Consider the following 26,865-nt stretch of genomic DNA (forward strand, 5'->3'; position numbering starts at 1 on the left):
GTTTAAAACACAAACATGTTTTTTTATTAATCTCACAAATACCCCCCCAAAAAACTATGATGTCATTTCAGAAGCTCTAAAAACACAAACTACTGCAACAGTTTAAAAGTTTGTATTAGTCCTCTTAGATCAGATTACAGCTTTCTTCAAGGTGACTGACAGCTGTCACAGGTAAGAAGAGGAAGACACATTATTAGTGTGAATGCTGCAAGCATTCACACTTTCAGCTGATGGTCTCATTTCAGCTGTAGGACTTAGACTTTAGAAGCCCGAGAGCGACAAGCACACCTGAATCTTCCCCATAAGCCGCAATGTTAATTTTGAGCCAAAATTTCTGGAGGATCGCAGACGGTACATGTTTTGTCTCTCGCTCCTGTGCCTTCATTATGCACTCTACAGAAATAAAAATAACATGGGTGCGTTCAGCAATGTCTCCTGTTACTCAACATATAACATGTTTTGGCGATAACTATAACAGTTTTCTCAAGAATCGCAGGAGTTTGGGAGGCATTTTCCCATTCATTCCTTATGGGGACACTTTCGTCTGTGTTTCTGCTCCTGCTGCAGCATGTCTGCAGCCATTTTAACCTCTTTCTGTGTTTACCTTCTCACCTGTCAGCCTTTTTTCGCCTTTTTAACCTCTTTCTGCCTCTTACTCTACAACTTTTGAGGCTTTTCAGTATTTTTTCACCTTTTTAAGATCTTTCCGCCCTCTTACTCTACACCTGGTCATATGTTTTCACCTTTTAACCTCTTCCAGCCCTCTTACTCTACTGCATATCATCCTTTATTCACCTTTTCAACCTCTTCCAGCCCTCTCATTCTACAGCTTTTCATCCTTTATTCACCATTTTAACCTCTTCCAGCCCTCTTACTCTACAGCTTTTCATCCTTTTTCACATTTTTAAACTTTTTCGGTCCTCATCAGCCTTTAACTTTACACCTTTTTGCCTTCTTTCACCTTTTTAAGCTCTTTCAGCCCTGTTACTCTACAGCTTTTTAGCCTTTTTAGATATTCATGTTTCTGCCTTTTCAACTCCTTCAAACATACAACTTCATGTTCAGCTGGAGAAACTGTTCAGCTATCAAAATGTTCAACTTTGTTAGCCCATTAAACTTATTGCTTTTAAGCCATTCTGCCTCACCAGCTATTGGAAAATTCTGCTTTTTCTGCAAAATCCCGACCATTCAGCCTATAGTTTTATGCATTTCCGGCAGTATGTTCAGCAGATTTCGCTTCAGTCTTCAGCATTCACACTGTATTTTTGTAGGAAATGCAAATTTTTCTAGTTTATTTTAGTTTCACAGACAGTTTGTTAGATTTAGGCAGCAAATACATCTCAGTAAATAATTTCACATAAAACACAAAATCAGCCAGTGGAATCAGAAAAGACAGAAAATGAGTCAGATAAATAAGTTAGTATCAGTTCTCTTACTGTGTGTCTGAGGGTTCTGGTTCAGTTCTGAACTGTAGAGGTTCTACTTTGGACCGGTCACTCTTCAGAGACAGACAGCTGGACACTGGAGACTCTGCTCTCTGTCTGTTGGACTGAACTCTGCAAACACAAACATGTTTTTTTTTATTAATCTCACTAGAACCTTTAAATTGTAGGAAGCCCTGTAACAGTTGATTATTAGGTGTTTAAAGTTTGTATTAGTCCTTTTAGATTAGATTACTGATTACATTAGAAGGTGACTGACAGCTGTCACAGGTAAGAAGAGGAAGATGAGACTAATTATTTTAGTTTCACAGACAGTTTGTTAGATTTAGGCAGCAAATACATCTCAGTAACTAATGTCACATAAAACACACAATCAACCAGTGAAACAGAAAAGGCTGAAAACTAGTCAGATAAATAAGTTAGTATCAGTTCTCTTACTGTGTGTCTGAGGGTTCTGGTTCAGTACTGAACTGTAGAGGTTCTACTTTGGACCGGTCACTCTTCAGAGACAGACAGCTGGACACTGGAGACTCCATTTTGTTCTCTGCTTCCTCCACACAACGACATGTCTGAGAAACAGGAAGTAGCTCATAATCTCCGGTTCTCCCTTCACACCCACAGCAGCAGTGTACAGTATAATATATGGAGGCAGATCTCCACTTGGTCAGCTCTCTTTAAATCTGAACATTCACTCACAGACTTTGGTAGTGAAATAAAAAAGGTTAGATGAAGACTCACCCTGCATCAGCTTTAGATTCCTCCCTCGTCTGTCGCCTTAAACTTCAGACAACTGACTGAACACTTTCACTTTCACTGGATCACATGATCTTAGCTCCTCCTCCTCTCTCCACCTGCTGCTGTGTGTGTGTGTGTGTGTGTGTGTGTGTGTATGTGCGTGTGTGTGTGCCCTTTCTCGACTTGAATATTTTTAATCAAAATTAGTTTTGTTAGAAAATTATGGTAGTTGTCTTCAAGATATGTTTGTATATCTTTTATCACATGTTTTGTTTAAGTAACAACTAAAGTGTATGGAGAGAATTTTGTTCCTTTATTATTCAATCAAATAGAATAGATTTGAAACCAAAAAAGAGATTTGAGAGCAAAAAAGGGTAAGTGGCAATCAATTTTATTTTTTTTTTGAGATCAAAACAGAACAGGTTGCAATTGAAAAAAAATATGAGAGAACATATTTCTTCAACTTCAATCAAAACTAATGTTTGTAAGTAAAAACATACGAATATTTTGCTTATAAATCAGTCCTCTTTGCTTTCAAGTTAAAAACCTTTGCTTGCAAATCAGTCCTCTTTGCTTGCAAATTCTAAAGTTTTGCTTGCAAATTCAACTGCACTTGATGGGCGGGGCCTAGGCTGGTGGATGAGAGAAGAGTTTCTATTGGTTGACTTGACCTAGCTCCAGCACCAGCTACGTCTTCCGCATTCCCTTGTGCTGTGCTGCTTGGAGGAAAGCCTGTTGCTCTTGAAACGTTTCTCATAAGTAATGAATTGCGCTATATAGCGTTGGCTACAGCCTGCCGTACATTCACAACAACAACAACAACAACAGAAGTAATGAATTATAATGCCTTGCTGCTGCAAGCACACTGGTTAGACAGACGGACAAGACCGCGGCAGCCCACAAACACTCGCTATAAAGCAGCTAGCTAGCAGCGCCGTTGGTCCACCGTCCGGGGAGAACCCTGACCGTGGATTAGGCTACTAAACTACCGCTGAACACGGTGCCAGTTTCCACTGTGTAGCGGGCTGCCGCTACCCGGCTCCTGTTCTCACTACAGCTGTTCTAATGTCAACAAACACACGTGGCGAATAAATTAACAAATGCATGCATATTACCAAACTCAGATTTATGTGTCTGTTATATTGTGGAAGGGATCTACAGATTCATTGGGAACACTATGATATTCATTCGCTGCTGTTTTTTACAACAATGACTTTTACTGTTATGCAGTGTTACATAAATACTGTCAAAATAATACGTCCGTTTTTCTTTTAATGCCAGAATGCAAAACCAACAGCAGTCACAAGCTAAGGTAAGGCACCGCGAGTAGCATGCCACACTAAAGGTTTAAATCACAGCCCTACGTTGTATACGTCTCCCTGTAATTCACTCACCCATTAGGCTACTCTGCTCAGGCCGTGACTAGCAGAGACAACCATATTGCTGCTAATCAGTGTGCTTGCAGCAGCAGGGCATTATAATTCATTACTTGTGTTGTTGTTGTTGTTGTTGTGAATGTACGGCAGGCTGTAGCCAACGCTATATAGCGCAATTCATTACTTATGGGAAACGTTTCAAGAGCAACAGGCTTTCCTCCAAGCAGCACAGCACAAGGGAATGCGGAAGACGTAGCTGGTGCTGGCGCTAGGTCAAGTCAACCAATAGAAACTCTTCTCTCATCCACCGGCGTAGGCCCCGCCCATCAAGTGCAGTTGAATTCGCAAGCAAAACTTTAGAATTTGCAAGCAAAGAGGACTGATTTGCAAGCAAAGGTTTTTAACTTGAAAGCAAAGAGGACTGATTTATAAGCAAAATATTCGTATGTTTTTACTTACAAACATTAGTTTTGATTGAAGTTGAAGAAATATGTTCTCTCATATTTTTTTTTTTCAATTGCAACCTGTTCTGTTACGATCTAAAAAAAAATAGATAATTGCCACTTACTCTTTTTTGCTCTCAAATCTCTTTTTTGGTTTCAGATCTATTCTATTTGATTGAATAATAAAGGAACAAAATTCTCTCCATAAAGTGTTTTAAACTTGATTAAAATGAAGTGTTATTTTTCAGACTGATGACGAACACACACACAGCTGAACATCAGCTCCTTCATGCTCCACTGCAGCTCTGACCAACACAGTAAAGCACTAATGTAACAGCATATGAATGAGAGCCAGACTCATATACTTCTGTTGAAAACTACCTCAGGACACTTAGAAGAACTATTAGAGGACCTAAACAAGCATCTTCATCATTTTATCTACCAAAGTAATATTATGATTATTAACACAAACCTGTTCACAGCTGTGTGGACCATCCAATCAGCAGAGAAGACATTTATAGAAACAATAAGGTAAGAATGGTCAGAAACACAGTAAAACCAGTCTGACATTTTTGGCTGAACAGCAGCAAAGCAGCTCAGTTCTGTCAACAGTGAAGTCATAAATCCACATCTTCAGTACCACAGTGATCCAGTGATCATTGTCTGAACATCCACAGGTTCACTGCTAACAGGAAGTGCATTTAGTGTTTCTTCTTTTCAAGAATCTAAAAATATCTTTGTCAGTTTTCATACCAGAACTTTTGCTCCTCCAGGATTCACGTTAAAATGACTTGGCTTGTTCAGATCAGTCAGCAGCTGTGAGGGAGTGAAGTTAACACGACCTTCACCTCCAACTCACAGTTTCACTGTGACAGGAAGCTTTTTTTTTTCTCCACATCACGAGTCATTCATGTCAGAACGTCACAGAATTAATGACAAGATCAATGAAGTAATCATAAATAAAGCAGCCGCTGTGATCACAGACTTTAAATGTCACTGAGGTTGTCAGAATAATTAATTTCCATGTTGCAGACTTGTTTAATTTATATTGTGTTAAAACCTTCGACAAGAACACAGTAAAGTATCATCTTAATCATTTTAGAGCAAATTTGACTGAAAGATTTGATATTTATTTCTCTCAATGCATCAAATGTCCTGAGCGTTTGTGACCTTGACGGTTCTGTGTGGTTCTGTGTGGTTCTGTGTGTTCTGCAGGACGTCTCTCATAAATTCGTCATTGCGGTGCTGATGGAGTACATCCGCTCTCTGAACCAGTTCCAGATCACCGTGCAGGTAAAACCAGAGCAGAGTGACGCGTCACCCCTCGCACTGAACATCTTTGTTCTGACCTGGAGGATGTTGATGTTGATGACATCATCACCGTGAGACTGTGTTCTTGTGTTCTGGCAGCATTACCTGTACGAGCTGGTGATTAAGACGTTGGTGCAGCACAACCTCTTCTACATGCTGCACCAGTTCCTGCAGTATCACGTCCTCAGTGACTCCAAACCGCTGGTGAGTTCACACCTGAAGCTGCTCCAGAACCAGATGACTCTGGATTTACACTGGTTCTGACTCTTCTTACTGGAATAAGAAGAGATTTAGCTCCATACAGGAGGAGATGTCCACTTAATGTTTCTGCTGTAGTAGAGAACGGTTTGAGATGAGAGAGAAACAACTTTTAAATCATTCAGTTTATTTATGCTGCTCGTTTTCTTTCATCATCACAAGATGAACACAAAAGAAACTCAACACAGTTTTCATCTCCTGGTGATTGTAGATGATCTGAAGTGATGAAACCTGATGAACTCATGATGAACATCACTTGTTGTCACACTGTGAACTCAGACTTTGTGTCCAGTGTGTGTTAGCGTTCCTTTGTGTGTGTGTTTGTGTGTTCAGGCCTGTTTGCTTCTGTCTCTGGAGAGTACGTACCCTCCTGCCCACCAGCTGTCACTGGACATGCTGAAGGTATCAAACACTCACACACATTAAATAACCGAGCACGTGATTCAAACCTCATCATTTAATTCTGTGTGTTTTCAGCGTCTGTCCACAGCCAACGATGAGATCGTGGAGGTTCTGCTGTCGAAGCAGCAGGTTCTGGGCGCGCTCAGATTCATCCGCAGTGTCGGTACGTTGATGTTCAGTTTATCTACCGAGATACAAACTCATGGACTTTATATTCTCACTGTGACTCGTTGTAGATCAGAACTGGTGGGTTGTTAAAACAGTTAGCTGGAGCTGGAGCGAGTCTCCATGAAGCTTCACAGCCAGCAGTAACTCTTCTGACAGACACACAGGATTCACACTTTAAAGTGGACTAACCCTCACTGGTGTCCCGGCGAGCAGGTGGCCACGACAACGTGTCGGCCAGGAAGTTTCTGGACGCGGCGCAGCAGACCGGAGACCAGATGTTGTTCTACACCGTGTTCAGGTCGTTCCAGCAGAGAAACCAGCGGCTGAGAGGAAGTCCCAGCTTCAACCCCGGTGAGAGAAAACACACAGAGCTGAACGTTAAACAGCCGACATGAAACCATCACGAGTCAGATCCAGCAACAGTGTTCATCCTCTGAAACATGGAGTCGTCTCCTGTTTCACTGCTCAGCTCAGCACAACTCTGTTCATATCGTTCTCACTGTAATCAGCTGGTTCTTACGTGAAGTGAGACGTTAGGACACTGCTGAAAACATTTCCTTCTCACTGACTCCCTGTTGATTAATCATAATGTCTCTGGAGAAAATAGAAAAACAGACACAAGCTTTAACTTCTGACTCCTTTTTCAACATTAATGCCTCATTTGATGATATATTTATATTTATATTTGTGTGTGTGTGTGTGTGTGTGTGTCACCAGGAGAGCACTGTGAGGAGCATGTCGTCCACTTCAAACAGCTGTTCGGGGATCAGGCTCTGATGAAACCATCCACCGTGTGAACGGCCGGGTCCAAAACACACACCGTGTGACGGTGCTGGTTGGACAGAGTCTCCGTCAGCTTGGACACGCGGGACGTTCAGGAGACGATCTGATGAACCAACACAGGGATCAGATGGTGACAGTTTAAACGAACACTCGTCTTTATCATTTCTATGATCCTGTTTGTTCTGCCTCCTGGTTTCTGCTCCACTGTCACATGTCAGCACCTGATCCAGGTATCTGCAGGCTGCTCTCCTTGACGTGGGCGGGGCCAGAGGCTGGACACATGTTGGGATGCCTGTCAGAATATTTTGTACATATGACATGAGTGAAGTTAACAGTGAAACTAATGTTTATTTTGTAAAGAGTTCATGATTGTGTACTAAACTGAGTAACAACAGAAATATGTTGAAACTAAAGATTAAAGTATCGTGCGTGTGTTTAAACGTCATTCTGTACAGATAATAAAACATCAAACTACTTGTGTGCGCATGTCACTTTTGTGCTGCATTCAAGGCCTGATGTCAGAATTGGACATTAGGAAGTTCAGGGTTTTAGCTCAAAAGGAACTTGTACATCATAGAAATGTGGTCACAAATATTTTTAAGGAAAACTTTTCTTTCAATAGTTTCTGTAAAACGTGACCATGTATTTGTAAAATATCAGGTTTTAAATCAATCCTTCAATCCTAAATAAAAAGCTTAATACTTAATGTCATGAAATACACGTAAAATGATACTAAAACTGATGTAGGACTTATATGATTTATAAAATAAAAGTGACAAATCCATTTTTGTATTTATTCCTCTATTTTTGTTTTATTTCCCTATTTCTCATTTTATATATTATTTTATTTATTTGCGCATTTATTTCGAATATTTTTTTTCTTTTGCATTTTGGAAAATAATACACATAAGATGCAAATATATATACAAATAAATATTGTTACAGAAAAGAATCCAGGAGCTGATGAAAATTAGCTAAACTTTAATCTTCACAAATCAGAAATAAAACCTGAATCCAGAGAAGTGATTGAACAAACGGACGTCGTTTAAACACGCAGAACATTTATAATAATATAGATGGAGGCGATTTACATCACATGAGATCTGAATAGTGGGATTAAATATCAAACATTCATTATATATTTCTTAATCACTGATAATGACACTCAAGGTAACAGTTAGTACATGTTTCTTACTTCACGTCTAAAGGAAGTGAAAATGTTCTGATGTTCAGTGTGTGAGCAAAGTTTAAGACTGAACTGACTTTACAACTAAATCTACAGATATTACAGCAAATAAAAGCAACTCTGATCAATATGTCTTTTTTTAACAACGGATCAAATGACCATGTGAAAGTTAAAGTTTGTTTAAGGCGACAGATTCACAATGATGACCAGACTCTTTGGATTCTTTAGGTCACTTTCTGCCACAACAGTCTGGTTGGATCCACTCGACAAAGAAGACTTTAAAGCTGTCAGATACAGAACCTGCTCTGATAACAAACATACTTGGGTTTGGAGTCAGAACCGTGTTTCAGTTTGGAGACTTCAGTGAAGTTCTGATTAAACACAAACTTCTTTTTCCCCTTAAACGATTTTCTGTCAAGTTCTGAGAGAATCTGGTGTTGGTGGTCAGAACCAGAACTGCTTTTTCACATCAACTTCTAAAATATAATGTGGAAATAAACTGCAATTCACCATCGTTCCACATGGTGGAGCTGCAACTGACAGCAAAAACAAATATCCAATTAAATATGTTGATCTGCAGTTTTGTTGACAAACAGTTGTTGATGCTCTTTGTGTTCAGAGTATGTGAGTGACTAAAAGAATAAAGGTCCAGGTCCAGGTGGAGGTCCAGGTGGAGGAGGTGTGTGAGTGTGGAGCAGAAGGAGTGGAGGAGTGTCAGTGTGTCTGCAGAGACTGTGTAGAAGGACAGAGCAGCAGCAGAGCAGTCCAGATACACTGATGATACTCTGTCACATCCAGAGGAACACAGGGATGATGCTGGACTGGACATTGTGTGTGACAGTGGAGCTGATCTCAGAGCAGTTCACACTGCAGCACTGACAGTCATCTCCACTTGTTGTGATTGGTCCGTCAGTCACTGCTGGATGAAGCTCTCCTCTCCACTCCACCTCCCAGTAACACGGCCCAGTCAGAGCCTCTCCACCCACCAGCTGATGGTGCTGCTTCAACCTCTCTGGATCATCAGGACACAGCTGTTCCTCTCAACACCTCCACCCTTTTCATCTCTTTGAAGGAGACCTCCACCTAATGAGAGAAGCAGAGAGACAGCAGAAGTGATTAATGAGTGTTTCCAGAGACTCCCTCCATCAGCTGTCAGTCAGTGATATAAAGACCAGCAGGACTTCAGTCCTGTTCAGACCACAAGTGGAGCGGCTGTGTAGCGTAGCCAGCTTCCTTTCAGCTTCATGTTAACGTGTTGGTAGTGAAGCTCACAGACCTGCAGACACTTTGGACATCAAGTCTGTTTACTCTGCAGGTTTCACTGAAGGACACAGTGGAAATAAACTGCTGACAGTCCCTGAACGCATCATTACTGCAGGAACACAGATACTCACAGCTCACTTTAATGATGATTTACTGCTGTTAAAAACCAGAGTCTCACTCACATTTAAAGATTTCATCTACTTTGGAAACATTACATGACAAATATGTAAATATGGAGTCTGTTATAAAATATTTGGACAAATCAAATGACACATGGGCAGATATAAATATAACGTTAAAGGTCCTACATTGAACAGTAAAACATCAGCTGTGGTTTCTGGACTTCAGCAGAGGTTCTGGTCTGGATACAGACACATGGTTACTAAATGTAATGATGGTTCTCTGAAATAAGAGCCTTCAGTCAGACTGATCTGAGAGCTGTGACATAGATGAACTGATGAGTTCTTCAGTGTTGAAATGAGAGAACAAACACTTTGAGATCAGATTTGATGCTCCGACAGTTTGATGAATGAGGACACTGTCTCTATACATCCTGTGATGCTGTCAGCTGTGATCAGCTTTATTTCCTGTAGACATCAACACAACAACAACAGTCGTCTTCACACCAACTCAAACACACCATCACAACAAGCTTCTGGCTCGTCTGATTGGCTCACTGTTCTCCTCTCACAGCTTCACTGAGGAAAGCAGGAAATACTGGATCTTTACTTTGATACTGTGTTTAGTACAATACTGCTGAAACCAGCATGAACTGACTTCAACCCTCTACTGACCTCAGAGTCTCCAGTCTACAGTCTGGACTCTCCTTCAGATCACACAGCAGCTTCATGTCTGAATCCTTCAGGTTGTTTCCTCTCAGCTCCAGCTCTCTCAGATGGGAGTGGTTGGACTTCAGAGCTGAGGCCAGAGAAGCACAGCTGATCTCTGACAAACTGCAGCCCCACAATCTGAATAAAGAATAAATGATGGAGATAAAAATGTATTTATAATCCAATGTGTGTAAATCAAATGTTAGTTCAGAGTAGAAATCCATGGTTCGGTCCATATTACGGTTTTGTGGTCATGGTTTTCGGTTCGCTATACGTTGATCGTTAGGAAAATCAAATATGTCTTGTATAGTCAGGTTAAAACTGAAAGAACGAGGCAGTCTGACATGTGATACATCATTGTGACAGTCTTAGGTTAAAAGTAGGTAAGATTCTGGCACTGCAAGAGAGGAGTCATTGCTAGTTCCAACATGCTTTTCATTTATTTGGTAAAGAAAATTATTTTTAACAAATGCTAAGAAATTGAGTTATTATTACTAAGATTCACTCACTGACCTGCCACCCAGGTCCAGTCAATCAAACCACTCGCATCATCAACCTTACCACCTGCGTCTCATCAATCTAACAACCTGCACTCAATCAACTCAACCACCTCCACTCCTGATCTCATCACCTGTGAAGCCTTCATAAGGTAAGCCAAACCATCTCTCTCCCTTTCGTCGCAAGTCCTGATAAAAAATTTTTAAAACTGGCGATAGGAGACCTTGCCCCCCCCAAGCTCCAGCTCCTCTCCCTGCTCAGATACTCCGACTTTCCCGTTCGCACCATCCCTCAACGGCCATCCTCTCCCACCCACCATTCCCTCCCTTCGCGTTCCACATCCATTCCCAGTACTCCCGTAAACAGAGCACAAACATGGCGCCACATCTCTCCCTACAGAGAATCATTTTCTTTTCCGACATCCAAGTAACCCAGCTGCACAACAATGCCGCACTCTCAGCACTTACGCCACTACGGTAGCTATGGAGCGCTACTTCAATCGCTCCGTCAAACGCACTCGACCCCCCTCTCTGCTTCGTCTACCAAAGCACCCCCCGACAAGCAAGCCACACCTCTCCATTTCTTCTGTCCAAAGCACCTGACCCCTCGCCATGCTCTCGAACAATCTTTCCGTTTGCTTGACGCACTCAAACCCACTCTCCGCCAGCTCAACCACTCTTCTCCCCGTTTGATGCAGTTGAAACCTCCTTCTCCGTTCATTCGACACACTCGAACCCCAGTTCTGTTCGCTTGACGCACTCAAACCCTAGTTTCATCCATCCACCCGCTCGACGCACTTGAAGCCCAGTTCAGTCTGCTCGACGCACTCAAAGCCCAGTTCCGTCCGCTCGACACACTCGCAGCCCAGTTCCGTCCGCTCAAAGACCAGTTCCGTTAGCTCGACGCACTCGCGGCCCAGTTCCAACCGCTGGACGCACTCGAAGCCCAGTCCCGTCTGCTCAACGCAATCGCGGCCCAGTTCCGTCCGCTCGACACACACCCTTTTTCCACTCGCTCACACAATGCACTCGATCACCCCTTCTCATCCGCTCATCACACTCGAACCCTACGTTCCGCCTGCTCGAAGTACTCCAACCCCAGTTCCATCCACTTGACATACCCAACCAAGTTTTGTCCGCTCGTGCAACCCAACGCAGTCGAACCCCTTTTTTTTTTGCATGCTCGCGCTTCACACTCCAACCCCAGTTCCATCCACTCAACGCAGTCGAACCCCAGTTCCGTCCGCTTGACGCACTCAAACTCTTCGTTCTATTCGCTCATCGTACTCTATCTCCCTTTTCCATCCGCTCATGCATCATACTCCCAGTACTCACAGTAAACCCAGTTCTGTCCTCTCGACGCTCTCGAAACCCCCGTCCTACCCATATCAAGCCTTCACCAAGCACTCATTAGTGCAGCAGACTTCGTAAACCCTCAGGAATTTGCCGTAATTACCACACCTCTTCACCCTGTGTCTTTAAAATAACCAGCTAGTCGCAAATCTCTAGTATCAAATTTAGCGAATGACTCATAACGACACAAACCCTTAACGGAACCGTATTTACCAGCTCAAAAACTCATCCACGCTGACAACCTCACCACTGACACTGTCAAGTCGCTCACATCATTATACTACATCGGATTGCGTAGTCTAAGTAACTGCATACACTCTGCAACCTCCTTTCCCTTCGGTCAACATCGTAACAATAACCAGCTGCGTCACAAACATCCAAACGATCTCTAAAATCAGATCATCCACCATCCAAGAATAACCCTCCTGGCATTCATTCTGCCTCTCGCTTCGGCCTCCACTTCAACGACATCCAGTCACGAACCTCCCAAGTCGTTGCCCTCTCGGACACTCCATCCACTCAAAAGATACCTCCGATCGAACCTCAAACGGAGCAAGACAGACCGGTTCAGCATCCCGCCTTCCTTTTCTAACTGAACTCGTATATAAGCCCTCACAAACCCATCGCGTCAAATGCACACATGTCCTCAGCTGCGGTCCTCCCAAGCCTTCAACAGCTAAACCCACGGCCACCTCTGCGATATCAATCAAGCCATTTTCGCATAAGCCAGTAATAACCTTTGGGGGACGACGAAGCCACGCCGACCAAGACGCGTGCCGTACCCCCATTCTGAGTCGCAACCTCCCGGTTCCTAGACGATCCAGCCGATCTGTGTCCCACTCAAACTCCCTCTTGATCCACCGACCTCGACCCCCCCTCTTCCCATCCTTTCCAAAATCTTCCACCAATCCAATAAACTATCTTAACATCAAATCGTGGCGTGGAATTGTTCATGAAACGGAGTCATTATATCTAAGGTTTGGGAACTTGACCACGCACCCCACCATGCAAATCCGCCCATTAACTCAACCATCGCCTCGCTACAAGGAATTACCGAACACACCATCAAAGTCCTTGGCCGCTGGACCTCCCAGGCCTACAACAACCACGTTCACAGCCACCTTGGCGATATCCGCCAAGCCCACGTTGGCATATCTTGTGCGCTCATCGAGACGTACCCCCACTCTGAGTCTCCACCTTCTCCCCCCCCGGTTACTAGATGGCTCGGCAAACCCTCATCCAACCACCCCCTTTATTCTGTCCTCTCCAAATCTTACACCTAACACCTAAATAAACTATTTCAACAGTTAAACTTGGTCTTGTTAGTGAACAAATAGTTATTCACTGTTGCTTATGTAATGTAATGGGGCAGTCACAGATGTCAGACAATTCTAACAATTTCTCGTCAGATCTCTTCATAAAGTGTGGGAATTACCGTGTTGCTGAAGTGTTTGCAGGAGGGGATTTTATTTTATATCATGGCTCAAGTTTTTTAATCATACAATGAAATCCCGCACCCTCCACCACGGCAAAAGGCTGCATATCTTTGGCTATGAAACACCACTTCTTTCGTTATGCATGTTGCCCCGTCTGACTCGCATGCTGTCTAAAGCTGCGAGGAGCAGAAGTTATCCTGTCGACTCTCTCCCTTTCCTCCTTGCACTGCCAGTTGTCTCACTGGGATGATGTCGTCACAGATGAGCTGACATGTTAGTTGTGTTACTGTTAGCATAAACAACACGTGTTGCACAATGATTGCACACTGTTGCACTTTTGCCAGCAACTTGCTTACTGCCGTCATTGTACGTCACTCTAAATGCAAAGTGGCCCCAAACAGCAGACCTATACAGTGCTGTTGGCGCATCTTCTAGCTCTGACTCTTTTTCACTCGCCATGCCCACAAACGTCTCCACAACTGACCCAAAGATGCTCTATTACTATCTGCTACACAGCTTCACTTCTTCATCTTCTTGTTTACTGGCGGTTGGCATCCAGCTCAGTACCGCCACCTGCTGCTCTGGCGTGTACACGCTTCACCTTGTTAGTAAATGAGAAAAAGAAGATGCGCGTGCCTATGAACCGAACAGGACACACACAAACCGAACTGGAACAGTCAAACTGAATTGTTCGGATGATTTTCATAAACCTTTATATCCCTAGTTTAGAGGATCTTCTGTTAACAGATTCAATCAAACAATAATTTACTTTAACAACTATGTGAACATTTTCTACAGGTATTTTACGAAACAGAAGTCTGAAGACTAAATTTAGATAAAGAAAACATGAACCAACGGAGATTTACATTTTTATGGATCTAAGTAATGTATCAATTAAAACTCAAATTTTAAATTAACAATACAACAGTAACAGAGTCAATGAACTGACGTCAGAGTTTCCAGTCTACAGTTCGGACTCTGTAGAAAATCACACAGCAGCTTCACTCCTGAATCTAGGAGGTTGTTGTTATACAGCACCAGCTCTCTCAGATGGGAGGGGTTGGACTTCAGAGCTGAGGCCAGAGAAGCACATCTGATCTCTGACAAATTGCAGCTCCTCAATCTGAATAAAGAATAAATGGACATAAATATCAATTTATAATCCAGCCAGATGTGTTCAGGTTTTAAATGTGTAGCTCAACATTACTGTGTCCTCATCAATGAGCTTTTCTCTAAAATGAGTAGAGAGACTTTGTCATTGTGTTATTGTGGATCATCATCAGCCTTCTGCAGACATCATCCACATGTCAGCACAACATTCATACAGCTGTTCATGCCAACACAGATTAGTAACAAGCTGCTGATCTCAGTCAGGTCTGTTATTAGAGAAGAAAAAGCAGAATTGTATTTTTAAACATCTTCTTTTGAAAATATGCTTTGATCTGTGTGTTCTGTCGGATCAATATCAATGATCACATATTTTCCTGAGAACAGTAACACTAATGCGAACCAAAGTGATATTTGTACTTTTGCTAATCAACTGTATCAATTTAAAACAAATATTAGTTCATATTCTTTTAACAGATTGTTGAAAGTAATAAACAGTTTTCTTTAAAAACACACTGAACATGTCGTACAGTTTCTTTAACAGACTGAAGACTAAAATTATTCAATAAACATGAAAATATGAACAAAAGGATATTTATGACTTTATGGAGGTAATAATTGCTGAACATGAATATGGTTCAATTGTTAATTAAACATATGAGATCTACAACAGTAACAGAGTCAGTGAACTGACCTCAGAGTCTCCAGTCTACAGTTTGGATTCTGTAGAAACTCGCACAGCAGCTTCACTCCTGAATCCTGCAGGTTGTTTCCATTCAGCTTCAGCTCTTTCAGATGGGAGGGGTTGGACTTTAGAGCTGAGGCCAGAGAAGCACAGCTGATCTCTGACAATCTGCACCAACTCACTCTGAATAAAGAATAAATGGAGATAAAATAATGTAATTTTTTTCTGTTTCTAATTCATAACAACCACTTGTCATTTCATAAAAATACTAAATTGAAGTCAATGCATCACTTTACAAACACCTGTTACAGCACTCACTCTCTGCTCACACCATACATTTAGACTTTCATCATCATCATCAATATCGGCTGACTGACTCTGAGCTTCATCCTAAATCATCTTCTAAACTTTACTCAGTAAAGTAAGATGCTCCATCTCTTAATCCTACCTTACTGTACAGATATAGTGTACAATTTATGCTCCTGTTCACAAAGTGACATCCTGTCTGAATGGAGGCATAATTAATTCTTGGTGACAGATCAGATATGATGCTTCAAACATTTGTATTAGGAAATAAGCTTTACAGTCACTGTGTGTGCTCCTGTAAGTGTAAGAGTGTGTTTGTGTCCTCTCTGTGTGTGTGACAGAGACTGGCTTTATGTATAAATGTAGAAGTTACACTGTCCTGAAGGTTATGAAAATGTTTTTTTCTTGTAATATTTTATACATAGATGTGATAGATTGATTTTATATGAAAAAGAAACAGTTGTTTAAAAAGTAATGAATACAGTTACATGCATGTTAAGATGGTGAATTCAGAGTTAAAAACTATTGTCATGGGTGCCGTTTAGCTCAGTTGGTAGAGCAGGCGTCCCATGTGCAGAGGCTTTATCCTCGCTGCAGCAGACCCGGGTTCGACTCCTGGCCCGAGTCCCTTTGCTGCATGCCACTCCCCCTCTCTCTCACCCTGTTTCCTGACACCCTCCTAAGCTGTACCATCAATAAAGCCATAAAAGGCCAAAAAAAATGCTAATGTCATAAGGATACTTACCTGTCAGAGGTTGAATTTAGAGATAAAAACTAATGTCATAAGGATACTTACTTGTCAGAAGTTGAATTAAAAGTTAAAAGCTAATGTCATAAGGACAGTTACATGTCAGAAGTTGGAGTAATCTGTGATCATCTGTTGATCCTTTTGATTCCCTGTGCTCGATTAGTTATGCCTGCAGAGGATTGGAATGGTAAAATAATATGTTCGAGATGTTGTTCTGTTGATGAGCCGACTGAGTATGGTGTTTTGTGCATTAATGTTCGGGTTCAGGAGTGGCGCTAACTAAGACGCTAATGAGTAGCTAGCTAAACTCCTTCGTGCCATGGTCGGCACATGGCGTCACGTGACCGCAGGCACAGCGCATGTTGTGTGCATAACTGACTGTTTACATGTGTGTTTAGTAATCAGTGCCGTTGATTACAGTGTGAATTAACTGGCAAAAAGGCTAAATTGCTCACTGTTATATATATTTGGTTTATTGCAATTACAGATGATATTGATATTTGAAACATCGTTTATTGATTATATGAACATGTTATGATATTATTTGTGAGAATAATTTTGGAAACAATAAATTCTGAATGAAGCTGCCCGAAGAGATGCATCATGTTTGATAGTTTCATTCATTCACTCGCCTTTTAGTGTTACATAGATGTGTCCCAACAATTCAGATCTTGATTTCATTTTGCAGCACAATAACAGATAAATCCTTCAGTTTCTGTACTAACACCAACCCAGTTTGAGCTCAGTCTGAATTCTGAATCAAAATGTTTAAACTAACAAACCTTTTAAAAAGAGCTGCGTGATTCATGCTTAGATAAACACAGAAAACAAGAGAACTGAAGGAAACTCCAAACTTCTGTGACAGATTTAAATCAGGTAGATATACAGTGTATAAGAGAAAAAGACATGAACTGACTTCAGAGTCTCCAGTTGACAGTTTGGACTCTTCAGTCCAGAGCACAGCTGCTTTACACTTGAATCCTGCAGCTTGTTCTCACTCAGGTCCAGCTCTCTCAGATGGGAGGGGTTGGACCTCAGAGCTGAGGCCACGACTTCACAGTGAATCTCTGAGAGTTCACAATCAACAAATCTGTGATGACAGAGAAAAAACTTAAACTATAAAAATTCAACATCATAAAAATAGACAGTGCATGTTTAAAACTGAGCACCTCCTGTCCACATGTCAAACCCACACCAGCAACATGATAAACAGAAAACTGAGGCTTTAGACAAAAATGTCCATCAAACAGCTATAATTTAAAATGTCATATCTTAATAACCAAGATGCTGTGATTTGTTTGTTTAACTCTATTTTAACATGATGTTGATTAACTGTAAAATCACTAATTTGGAACTGCACTTATATGTTATTATCTCAGTTATGTGCTCTCATGTGTTTAACACAACTTTGATGTTGTAGAAGACATTACTTGATAACAAGGGTAATTAAATCACTAGTGATCATACACTCGTAAATGGGGAACCACCTTTGTTGTTTAATTATTTTGAAAAATCCGAAGGACAATACTCAAAATCCAACTGTACAAGTTCGGCTTGAACAGTTCAAATCAATTCCAAATCAATTTATTCAGTCTCATATTCTGAAGCAGTGACTTCTTTGCACATATCCATCAGTTCTCCACATTAAAATTAAGTTCCAGGCAAAGACAAACGATAATATATATGTTTAATGACTAAATAATTCAGGGTAATATAAATGAAATGAAAACTCTATAATCAGTATTTTTTATTGTTTAAGAACAAGAGACAAGACAACACGCCAGACAGTCATCAACCCCAAGCTACAAGAAAAGAGACAAGTAAAGTAAATTAAAAATGACAAAAAGACAGACATTCATACGCATTTGCGCATGTGTAACTATACTTTGGCAGATGTGTAGACAGAGCAGGGAGGTCGCTTTCCATTCTGTCACAATAAGTTTTCTCCCCAACATAAGGGATGTCTGGACCCAGTCTGCCTGTGATACAGGAAGATGTTTTAAAGTGAGAGGGTCAACAAGTACAAACAATTCAGGCAGAATGGAATATCTAATTTGAAAATAATTTTTATATTCTCATTGATAGCAGTCCCAAATATTTGTACTACAGGGCAGGACCACATCATATGGGACCAGTATACCCTGTTTATTATCTTAAACTGTACTAGTCTAGTTCTGAGTTCCCAAGATAATATTTTATTGCTCTTTAAAATGTTATTCCATTCGTGCGTAGTGAAAGATAGGTTAAGGTCTGTCTCCCAGACTGATTTAAGATTAAGGCCAGGATTATTAAAACATTCAAGCAGCATGGAATAATATTTGGAAGCCTCATGACCAGTACCAAATACTTTAACTACTTTTAGAGAGAACATCAGAATTAGGCGGGGCGGATGAAGTGGAGCCAAATGTTTGGGTTAGAAGGTGCCTAATTTGAAGATATCTCCAGAACTGCTGCTGGTGGAGACCAAATTGTTGTTTCAGTGCCGCAAATGATTTCATTATACCTTTGTCATATAAATCCCCTAGTACCAAAATACCACTATCTACCCACTGCTTCCAAAGAAATGGTTTCTTCTCTATTTTGAATCTAGGGTTAAGCCAGTTGCTTGCTGATAAATTTAGATGGGGGTTAGATTTAATCTTAAATGAAATTATTTTCCAAATTGATTGCAAGAAATGACAACTTTAGACGAACAACAACTAATAACAGAAAATGTAAAGACTGTAATGAGTAAAGAAATAAAGTTATGTGACCGTCGGCACAGAGCATGTGAGTGGAGCTGAGCAGCAAGAATCTCCGCTCCTCGCTTACGTGGGTGTTCGCCGCTTTGCTCCATCGCTCAAAGTTGTACCAGACAGCTCTGCTCAAAGACCGCTCTCCGCTCACGTAAAATTTAATTCAGCTCCGGTGAAATCGCTCCACGCTCGCTCAAATTCAAAAGAGGGAGCTATTCCTGTCCTGTCTGCTTGCTTTTCAAAATATTTTACAAACTCCATCTCTCAATGAATGACCTCTGATGTAGGCTAACTCTTGAAGGCACATGTGAGTCTGTGTGAACTTGTGCATGCCCTAGACTCGTGGAGAGCGGTATCGGAACGGAACTGGAGCGAAACAGAACCATCGCTCTGGTCTTTGGATTAAAACCCGCTCTGCGCTCTGACTATATTTTGCACACTCCGCTCCCCGCTTGCTCCTTGCTCCGCTCCGCTCACATGCCCTGCGTCGGCAGATGATGAAATTGAAGGGTCGGGTTTTATATATTAAAAATTACGGGAGTAAATTTTTATATTAACGAGACCCTAATCACAAATTTCTCTTAAGTTCATAAGATAGAAGTCAGAACTTTAGACAAAAGTCAGAACTTTGGACACGTTCTCACTTGTGTGGATCCAGCTGTTTGAAGACGTTCAGCCTGTTTTGACTGGGAGACAGCAGGTCCTGAAGTTTGGTTTCTTCGAATGTTCTGGGTTCGACTGCGGGCTTGCCGTGTCGGTCCGGTAGCCAGAATGAAGTCTGGTACTCTGTTGAAGAACTCTGGCCCAAAGGCCCAGCAGGATGTCCGCTTGAGTGCGCTGGGGGCAGAGTCTCTTTTGAGTTGGAGACCACTTGTCTTCTAAAGCACATAATTACTGCAGCGTTCTTCATCAAATGAGGATAGTCTTGAAAAACACTTTTTGAAGGTAGGCTGTGATGAAACGTTAACGATCGTTAATTAGTTATTTGATATGCAAATGAAGCGGCGAATTTCGGTGAGTGAGAGTGTCAGTCCTTCTGTGATCTGAGTTTAGACTCACAAAACTTCAATTTAACTAAACTATTGCTTTAATAAAAGCTGTGCTAAAATGTCAATACAACTATATATTGCAATATTTAATGGCAATTTACTGCATTGATTTCCAGCTCTAAAAATCCATTTCCAGCTCTGTTTTAAACGGGCTGCGAAAGCCGACAACCTCCTGTCGGTGTCGCAGGACACCGTTCATACAGTGACACAAAACATTAATACAAGCACTTTATTTTCTGTGTGTTCAGGGACACAGTCAGAATACTTGTGCAATTCATGAAGACATCTTCATATGTTCAGTGACACAAAATAACTTACATTTTCAGTAACTATGTGTTAAAGTGCAATATATCACAATATGCATTGTATCACAATGTATCGTGACACATGCACACATGTGAATCAAGCCCTTGCTGATACTGAGCTGTAATTATAATTGTATCAGTGACAGTTTGTGTAAAGTGGAGTTCAGGTGTGAAACAGCTTCACTTCTTCTCTGAGCTCGGTGATGATAAAATCCTCCACTGAACTGAACCGTTAAAGACGCATTAAAAAGGAAACAGTGCACAAAATGTGGATTCAAATCTCGACTGTGGAGACATTTCTGAAGCCTCCATCACCCAAAGAAAGACAGTGAGAAGATGACACAAGTTACTAGTGTTCACTAGTTTCATAGATAGAAACACAACAATGATTTTATACACATTTCTAAATGAACACATGTTTAATTGTTTGATAAAGAAACAGGTTAAATACTAATTTAAGGAAAACTTTTCCAATGTGGAGGTTTTATATCGTACATGTGTCTTGAGGGAGGATCTCTACTCTAACACTGATGTTGTTTTACAGTCTTGATAATCACATCTGGACTTACCGAGCCTTCCTGCAGTTCCTCACAGCTGGAATCAGTCTCAGTCGTCCCTCCTCTGATGTGTTGTACTTCTTCAGGTCCAACTCATCCAGAACCTCCTCTGACATCTGCAGCATGTAGGCCAGAGCTGAGCAGTGGATGGCAGAGAGTTTCTTCTCTGATCTGTTCTCTGACTTCAGGAACTTTTGGATCTCCTGATGAACTGAGTGGTCGTTCATCTCCATCAGACAGTGGAAGATGTTGATGCTTCTGTCAGGGGACATATTTTTCTTCTGTTTCGACTTCAGGTTGTTGATGGCTCTCTGGATGATTTTTGGACTGTTGTCTGTCTGACCCAGCAGACCTGCTAAGAGTCTCTGATTGGACTCCAGAGAGAGGCCATGAAGGAAGCGGACAAACAGATCCAGGTGGCCATTTTTAATTTCAAGGGATTTCATCATTGCACTGTTCAGCAAGACATCAAGTGTTGAATCAACAGGTTTTTCTCCCAGAAAAGCCTTAATTACCTCTGTGTCCTTGTTGGTGTAACAGTGGAACACGTAGACTGCAGCCAGAAACTCCTGAACACTCAGATGAACAAAGCAGTAGACTGTTTTCTGGAAGATCACACTCTCTCTTCTGAAGATCTCTGTACAAACTCCTGAGTACACCGAGGCCTCTGTGACATTAAGACCACAGCGCTCCAGGTCTTCTTGGTAGAACATGATGTTTCCTGTCTCCAGATGTTCAAACGCCAGCCTCCCCAGCTTCAGAAGAACTTTCCTATCAGCTTTCATCAGCTCCTGTGGACTCGTCTCACGTCCCTCACCGTACTTCTGCTTCATCTTCTTTGTCTGAACCAGCAGGAAGTGTGAGTACATGTCAGTCAGGGTCTTGGGCAGCTCTCCTCTCTGGTCTGTAGTCAACATGTGGTCCAGAACTGTAGCAGTGATCCAGCAGAAGACTGGGATCAGACACATGATGTGGAGGCTCCTGGAGGTCTTGATGTGTGAGATGATTCTGCTGGACAGATCTTCATCACTGAACCTCCTCCTGAAGTACTCCTCCTTCTGGACGTCAGTGAAGCCTCGTACTTCTGTTACCCTGTCCACACATGAAGGAGGGATCTGATTGGCTGCTGCAGGTCGGGAAGTGATCCAGATGAGAGCCGAGGGAAGCAGCTTCCCCTGGATGAGGTTTGTCAGCAGCACGCTGACTGATGACTTCTGTGTGACATCAGACACGACCTTCCTGTTCTTGAAATCCAGTGAAAGTCTGCTTTCATCCAGGCCGTCAAAGATGAAGAGAAGTTTACAGACAGCGAGCTTCTCTGCTGTCACCTTCTGTAATGTTGGATGGAAAACATGGAGCAGCTTGAGAAGACTGTACTGACCTCTGATCAGGTTCAGCTCCCTGAACGAAAGCAGAACCAGCAGACTGACATCTTGGTTTTCGGAGCCCTCTGCCCAGTCCAGAGTGAACTTCTGCACCGAGAAGGTTTTTCCAACTCCAGCGACGCCGTTGGTCAGAACGACTCTGATGCGCCTCTGTTGGTCAGGTGAGGCTTTAAAGATGTCGCAGCACTTGATTGGAGTGTCATGGAGGGTCTCCATCTTGGAAGCTGTCTCTAGCTGTCTCACCTCATGTTGGGTATTAACCTCTTCACTCTGTCCCTCTGTGATGTAGAGCTCAGTGTAGATCCTGTTGAGGAGGGTTCCACTTCCTGTTCCATCACTTCCTGTTTCATCACTTCCTTCAGTCACATGTTCACATCTCCTCCTCAGACTGATCTTATGTTCATCTAAAACCTCCTGCAGAACAACATTCACTGCAACAGAGAAAAAAGGGAGGGAGAAACAAAAGTTGACAAGTCTTTTTCTACTGAAACTCTGCTGTGTGAGATTTCTAAGGCCTGATGGCTCTGAGTGAGCAGCTCTGAGAATAACAAATAGCTGCTGAGCTGACAACAGGTTCACACACTTATCAGCACCAGTCTACTGGGCCACACTGTCTCCATACGACAGTGATGATGAACTGTTAAGAACTTCCAGCACTGCTGCTGTTTTCTCTGTGACTCATGTACAGATTATCTATCATACAGTCTTACTTGGTGCAGTGTTAGTCTGACTGACTGTCTGCAGTCCAGCTCTTGTTCTGGATCTTTTTCCACACTGGGGACAGGAGGAGTGTTCTGATGAAGTAGACTGGTCCCAGTATGAGGTGATGCACTGTCTGCAGAACCAGTGTCCACAGCTGGTAGAGACTGGATCCTTCAGGACGTCCTGACACAAAGAACAGCAGGACGGCTGCTCCTCCACAGAAACATGCCTCCTCTTCCTCTCTCTGTTGAAAGATATCCAGATTTAGCCGACACTTTGTGGAAGCTCAGATGGTAACAAGAATCCATAAGAGTTCATTATTTTTCTGTTTATTCAGCATTCAGTCTGTCATGAAAATGTTTGTTTCTATAATTTATATTTCTATCTGACCAGCAGTCTACGACACACAGCATGTGATGACTCTGCTGTTATTTTTAATCTGTCCATGAGGACAAACAGTCTCTAGTATGTCCAGCATGTTAGCAGCATAACAACATAGAAGCTTTGCCATTCAGCAAACTGGTCAGCAGGGGTTCTCAACACGTCACACACATGGACCATGGAGTGACACACCTCCACACCACCATCTCCGTGCTAACACCAAGGTTTCTCTATCACATCTTTTGTTTACAGATAGTTTCTAATTGTCTGGTGAAACAAGTTACTGTTACATTTATATTGTTAACAAATGATTTTAATTTGACAATAAGGCCTTAGTGTGGTGCACTGCAAACAAACAATGGAGATTATACCACTCATGACACCATGTAGACCATCTTTGGAAATAAGAATTAATAATTCAATGAGTCATCAGGACATAAAACCAATGATCCTGAACTAGACTAGTCTAAAAAAGGCAGAGACATCGTGCTAAAAGAGTAAAACAGATTGATAATCGAATTGTGACAACTAATTATTTTGAGGACAAATACGACAAAATCAAACATTGGAAGAACATTCTTTAAAAGTTTAAATAGTTTAAAATATTTACCATAAATTTAATATGAAGGCTTAAACACTCTAAGTAGGTTAGAATAAATTAGTAGTATAAATTCTTTGGTTAGGTTTCTTTGTTATTTAGTTTTTCAAAGAGTTTCTCCAAACATGTCATCTTTGGACCGGACAGACGTCATCTTACAGTAAAAACAGTCTCTTACTTTGTGTCTGGAGGTTCTGGTTCAGTACTGAACTGTGGAGGTTTATCTTTGGACCGGTCACTCTTCAGAGACAGACAGCTGGAGACTGGAGACTCCATTATGTCTGTTTCCTCCACATGATGACTCATTTTCTGGCCTTCAGCCAGCAGCAGCAGCCATGTCTGAGAAACAGAAAGTAGCTCACAATCTCCTGTTCTCCCTTCACACCCACAGCAGCAGTGTACAGTATAATATATGGAGGCAGATCTCCACCTGGTCAGCTCTCTTTAAATCTGTGTCTGTGTTCTTGCGTTACACTTAATGTGTTTTATTCAGCCAATCACAACTTTGTGTCCACATATAAATCAAAGTGTTGAGTTCATGTTAGCAGTTCTTTCCTCTCCAGTCCACAGGGAGAACATTCACTCACAGACTTTGGCAGTGAAATAAAAAAGGTTAGATGAAGACTCACCCTGCATCAGCTTTAGATTCCTCCCTCGTCTGTCGCCTAAAAACACTTTCACTTCTGAGGTTCCTTAACTGTTCTTTTCCCGGATCACATGATCTGCGCTGCTCCTCCCCTCTCAACTCACAGGTGTCAGGTATCATGTGTGTGTGTGTGTGTGTGTGTGTATGTGTGTGTGTGAGTGCCCTCTCTTGACTTGAGTAGTTTGAATTAGAATTAGTTATGTTAAAAATACTTGTCATTATCTTCAAGATATGTTATATATCTGTTATAACATCTTTTGTTTAAGTGACACCTGAAGTGTTTTAAACTACATTAAAATGAACCCTTATTTTTCAGCTCCGCCTTGAACCGGCACCTTATCGTGGTGGAGGGGTTTGAGCACCTGAATGATCCTAGGGGCTATGTTGTCCAGGGCTTAATACCCCTGGTAGACACAAACTTTAACTTCTGACTTCTTTTTCAACATTAGTGCCTCGTTTAATGATATGTTTATATTATATTTTTTGTGTGTATGTCACCAGGAGAGCACTGTGAGGAGCATGTCGTCCACTTCAAGCAGCTGTTCGGAGCATCAGCCACCAGGTCCAAAACACACACCATGTGACGGTGCTGGTTGGACAGAGTCTCCGTCAGTTTGGACACGCGGGACGTTCAGGAGACGATCTGACGAACCAAGACAGGGATCAGATGGTGATGGTTTAAACGAACACTCGTCTTTATCATTTCTATGATCCTGTTTGTTCTGCCTCCTGGTTTCTGCTCCACTGTCACATGTCAGCACCTGATCCAGGTATCTGCAGGCTGCTCTCCTTGACGTGGGCGGGGCCAGAGGCTAGACACATGTTAGTGTGCCTCTCAGAATATTTTGTGAAGTTAACAGTGAAACTAATGTTTATTTTGAGAAGAGTTCATGATTGTGTACTAAACTGAGTAACAACAGAAATATGTTGAAACTAAAGATTAAAGTATTGTGTGTGTGTTTAAACGTCCTTCTGTACAGATAATAAAACATCAAACTACACGTGCGTGTGCGCATGTCAGCTCTGTGCTGCATTCAAGGCCAAGTGTCAAAATTGGACATTAGGGCGTTCAGGGTTTTGAGCTCAAAAGGAACTTATACATCATAGAAATGTGGTCACAAATATTTTTAAGGAAAATGTTTCTTTCAATAGTTTCTGTAAAACGTGACCATGTATTTGTAAATTATCAGGTTTTTAGCACAGAGTGAACCTGATTTCAACACCATTTAGCTCACTAAACATTCACAGCTGATACATTTACCAAGTGTACAAACTGGGAATATGTTTCTTTACACTCAGTTTGCAGCTCAACAACTAAACATCCGTCTCTACTTTGCTACGTTATTCTGCAGATTGTCTTTTCCACACTGACTCAGATGAAGAGATAATGAGCTCACTTAAAAATCAGAGCTGGAGGAAATAACCCACAGATCATGGTTTGGGTTGGACGACAGTATTTACACTCAAAGGTTCTGGTTTCAACGCTGCCGAGCTCCAGAACACATCAATGTGTTGTAGATGAAGGCTGACAGACAGAACGACAGCAGCTGAACTGTGTGTAGAGCCATTATCAGGGCAGATATTCAGCATTTCTCTGATCAATGCTTCCTGAGTGTTTTGTGTCCAACTGCCAATAAAATAAATGAAATTAAAACAGATACTTTACCTCTGATGCAGTGTTCTGTCTGTCGTCACCAGTCTGGTCTCACTCCACGTCCCCCCACAGCACTCTGATTGGTTACACATCACAATTAACAGGCTCTCAACACTGAATGATCTCAATCTGTTGAGTCACTGGTGAGGAAGTAGAGAGGAAGTAGCGGAAAAATGGAATGACTGAAGGAAAGAACCTCAGAACTGAGCTCAGGTACAGTACTGGTGTAAATTGTAGTTACATTCCATCACTGCTTATTCTCCACTTTCACACTGAGGTTTTTATTTTTCTGTAAATTAATATCAGTTATCTACTTGATTACAAATCCAGCTCATTTTAAGTGATTTGTCTTTTACAGAATCTGTTTTTCTTCAGAAATGCATACAGGATAAAAAACAAACAAACTCACAAACAGAACTAAATAAATTGAGACGCCAATATCGAGCAGAGATTTTATAGATTCTTTTTGGGACAAATACTTTCTTCAGTTAGTTTTTTGTAATTGTTTCTGTAACCTACAAATA

The 26,865-nt window shown here is 41.7% G+C and overlaps 2 protein-coding genes and 1 long non-coding RNA gene across 4 annotated transcripts in view; 1 reads left to right on the forward strand and 2 right to left on the reverse strand.

The window, feature by feature from the left end:
- The window catches only part of LOC115569837 (NACHT, LRR and PYD domains-containing protein 12-like), a gene marked incomplete at its 3' end in the record, with an annotated part of 59,832 nt that overhangs the window by 16,506 nt on the left and 16,461 nt on the right, over positions 1-26,865 (reverse strand). The window contains exons 4-10 of the mRNA XM_030398001.1: positions 24,220-24,297; positions 23,071-23,306; positions 20,988-22,791; positions 17,246-17,419; positions 15,285-15,458; positions 14,433-14,606; positions 10,162-10,335 (exon numbers count right to left, since the gene is read on the reverse strand). Coding sequence (XP_030253861.1) covers positions 10,162-10,335; positions 14,433-14,606; positions 15,285-15,458; positions 17,246-17,419; positions 20,988-22,791; positions 23,071-23,306; positions 24,220-24,297 — 2,814 coding nt within the window. The remainder of the gene's footprint in view (positions 1-10,161; positions 10,336-14,432; positions 14,607-15,284; positions 15,459-17,245; positions 17,420-20,987; positions 22,792-23,070; positions 23,307-24,219; positions 24,298-26,865) is intronic.
- LOC115570008 (uncharacterized) lies at positions 1,517-2,302 on the reverse strand. The gene is made up of 3 exons (XR_003981668.1): positions 2,181-2,302; positions 1,881-2,011; positions 1,517-1,556 (listed from the first exon to the last, which is right to left on the reverse strand). It is a non-coding gene; the product is annotated as an uncharacterized LOC115570008 (long non-coding RNA).
- LOC115569965 (regulator of MON1-CCZ1 complex-like) lies at positions 4,979-25,361 on the forward strand. Of its 2 annotated transcripts, XM_030398220.1 has the most exons (7): positions 4,979-5,289; positions 5,407-5,511; positions 5,899-5,967; positions 6,043-6,130; positions 6,349-6,486; positions 6,853-6,940; positions 25,250-25,361. In XM_030398220.1, the coding sequence occupies exons 1-6, from the start codon at positions 5,245-5,247 to the stop codon at positions 6,930-6,932; spliced, it is 525 nt and encodes a 174-aa protein (XP_030254080.1). In that variant the 5' UTR covers positions 4,979-5,244; the 3' UTR covers positions 6,933-6,940; positions 25,250-25,361. The 2 variants fall into 2 exon arrangements, with proteins under 2 accessions (XP_030254080.1, XP_030254079.1); XM_030398219.1 differs by lacking the exon at positions 25,250-25,361 and having other exon boundaries at positions 4,990-5,289; positions 6,853-7,394.

This window comes from Sparus aurata, chromosome 19 (assembly GCF_900880675.1).
Source record: "Sparus aurata chromosome 19, fSpaAur1.1, whole genome shotgun sequence".
NCBI lineage: Eukaryota > Metazoa > Chordata > Actinopteri > Spariformes > Sparidae > Sparus > Sparus aurata.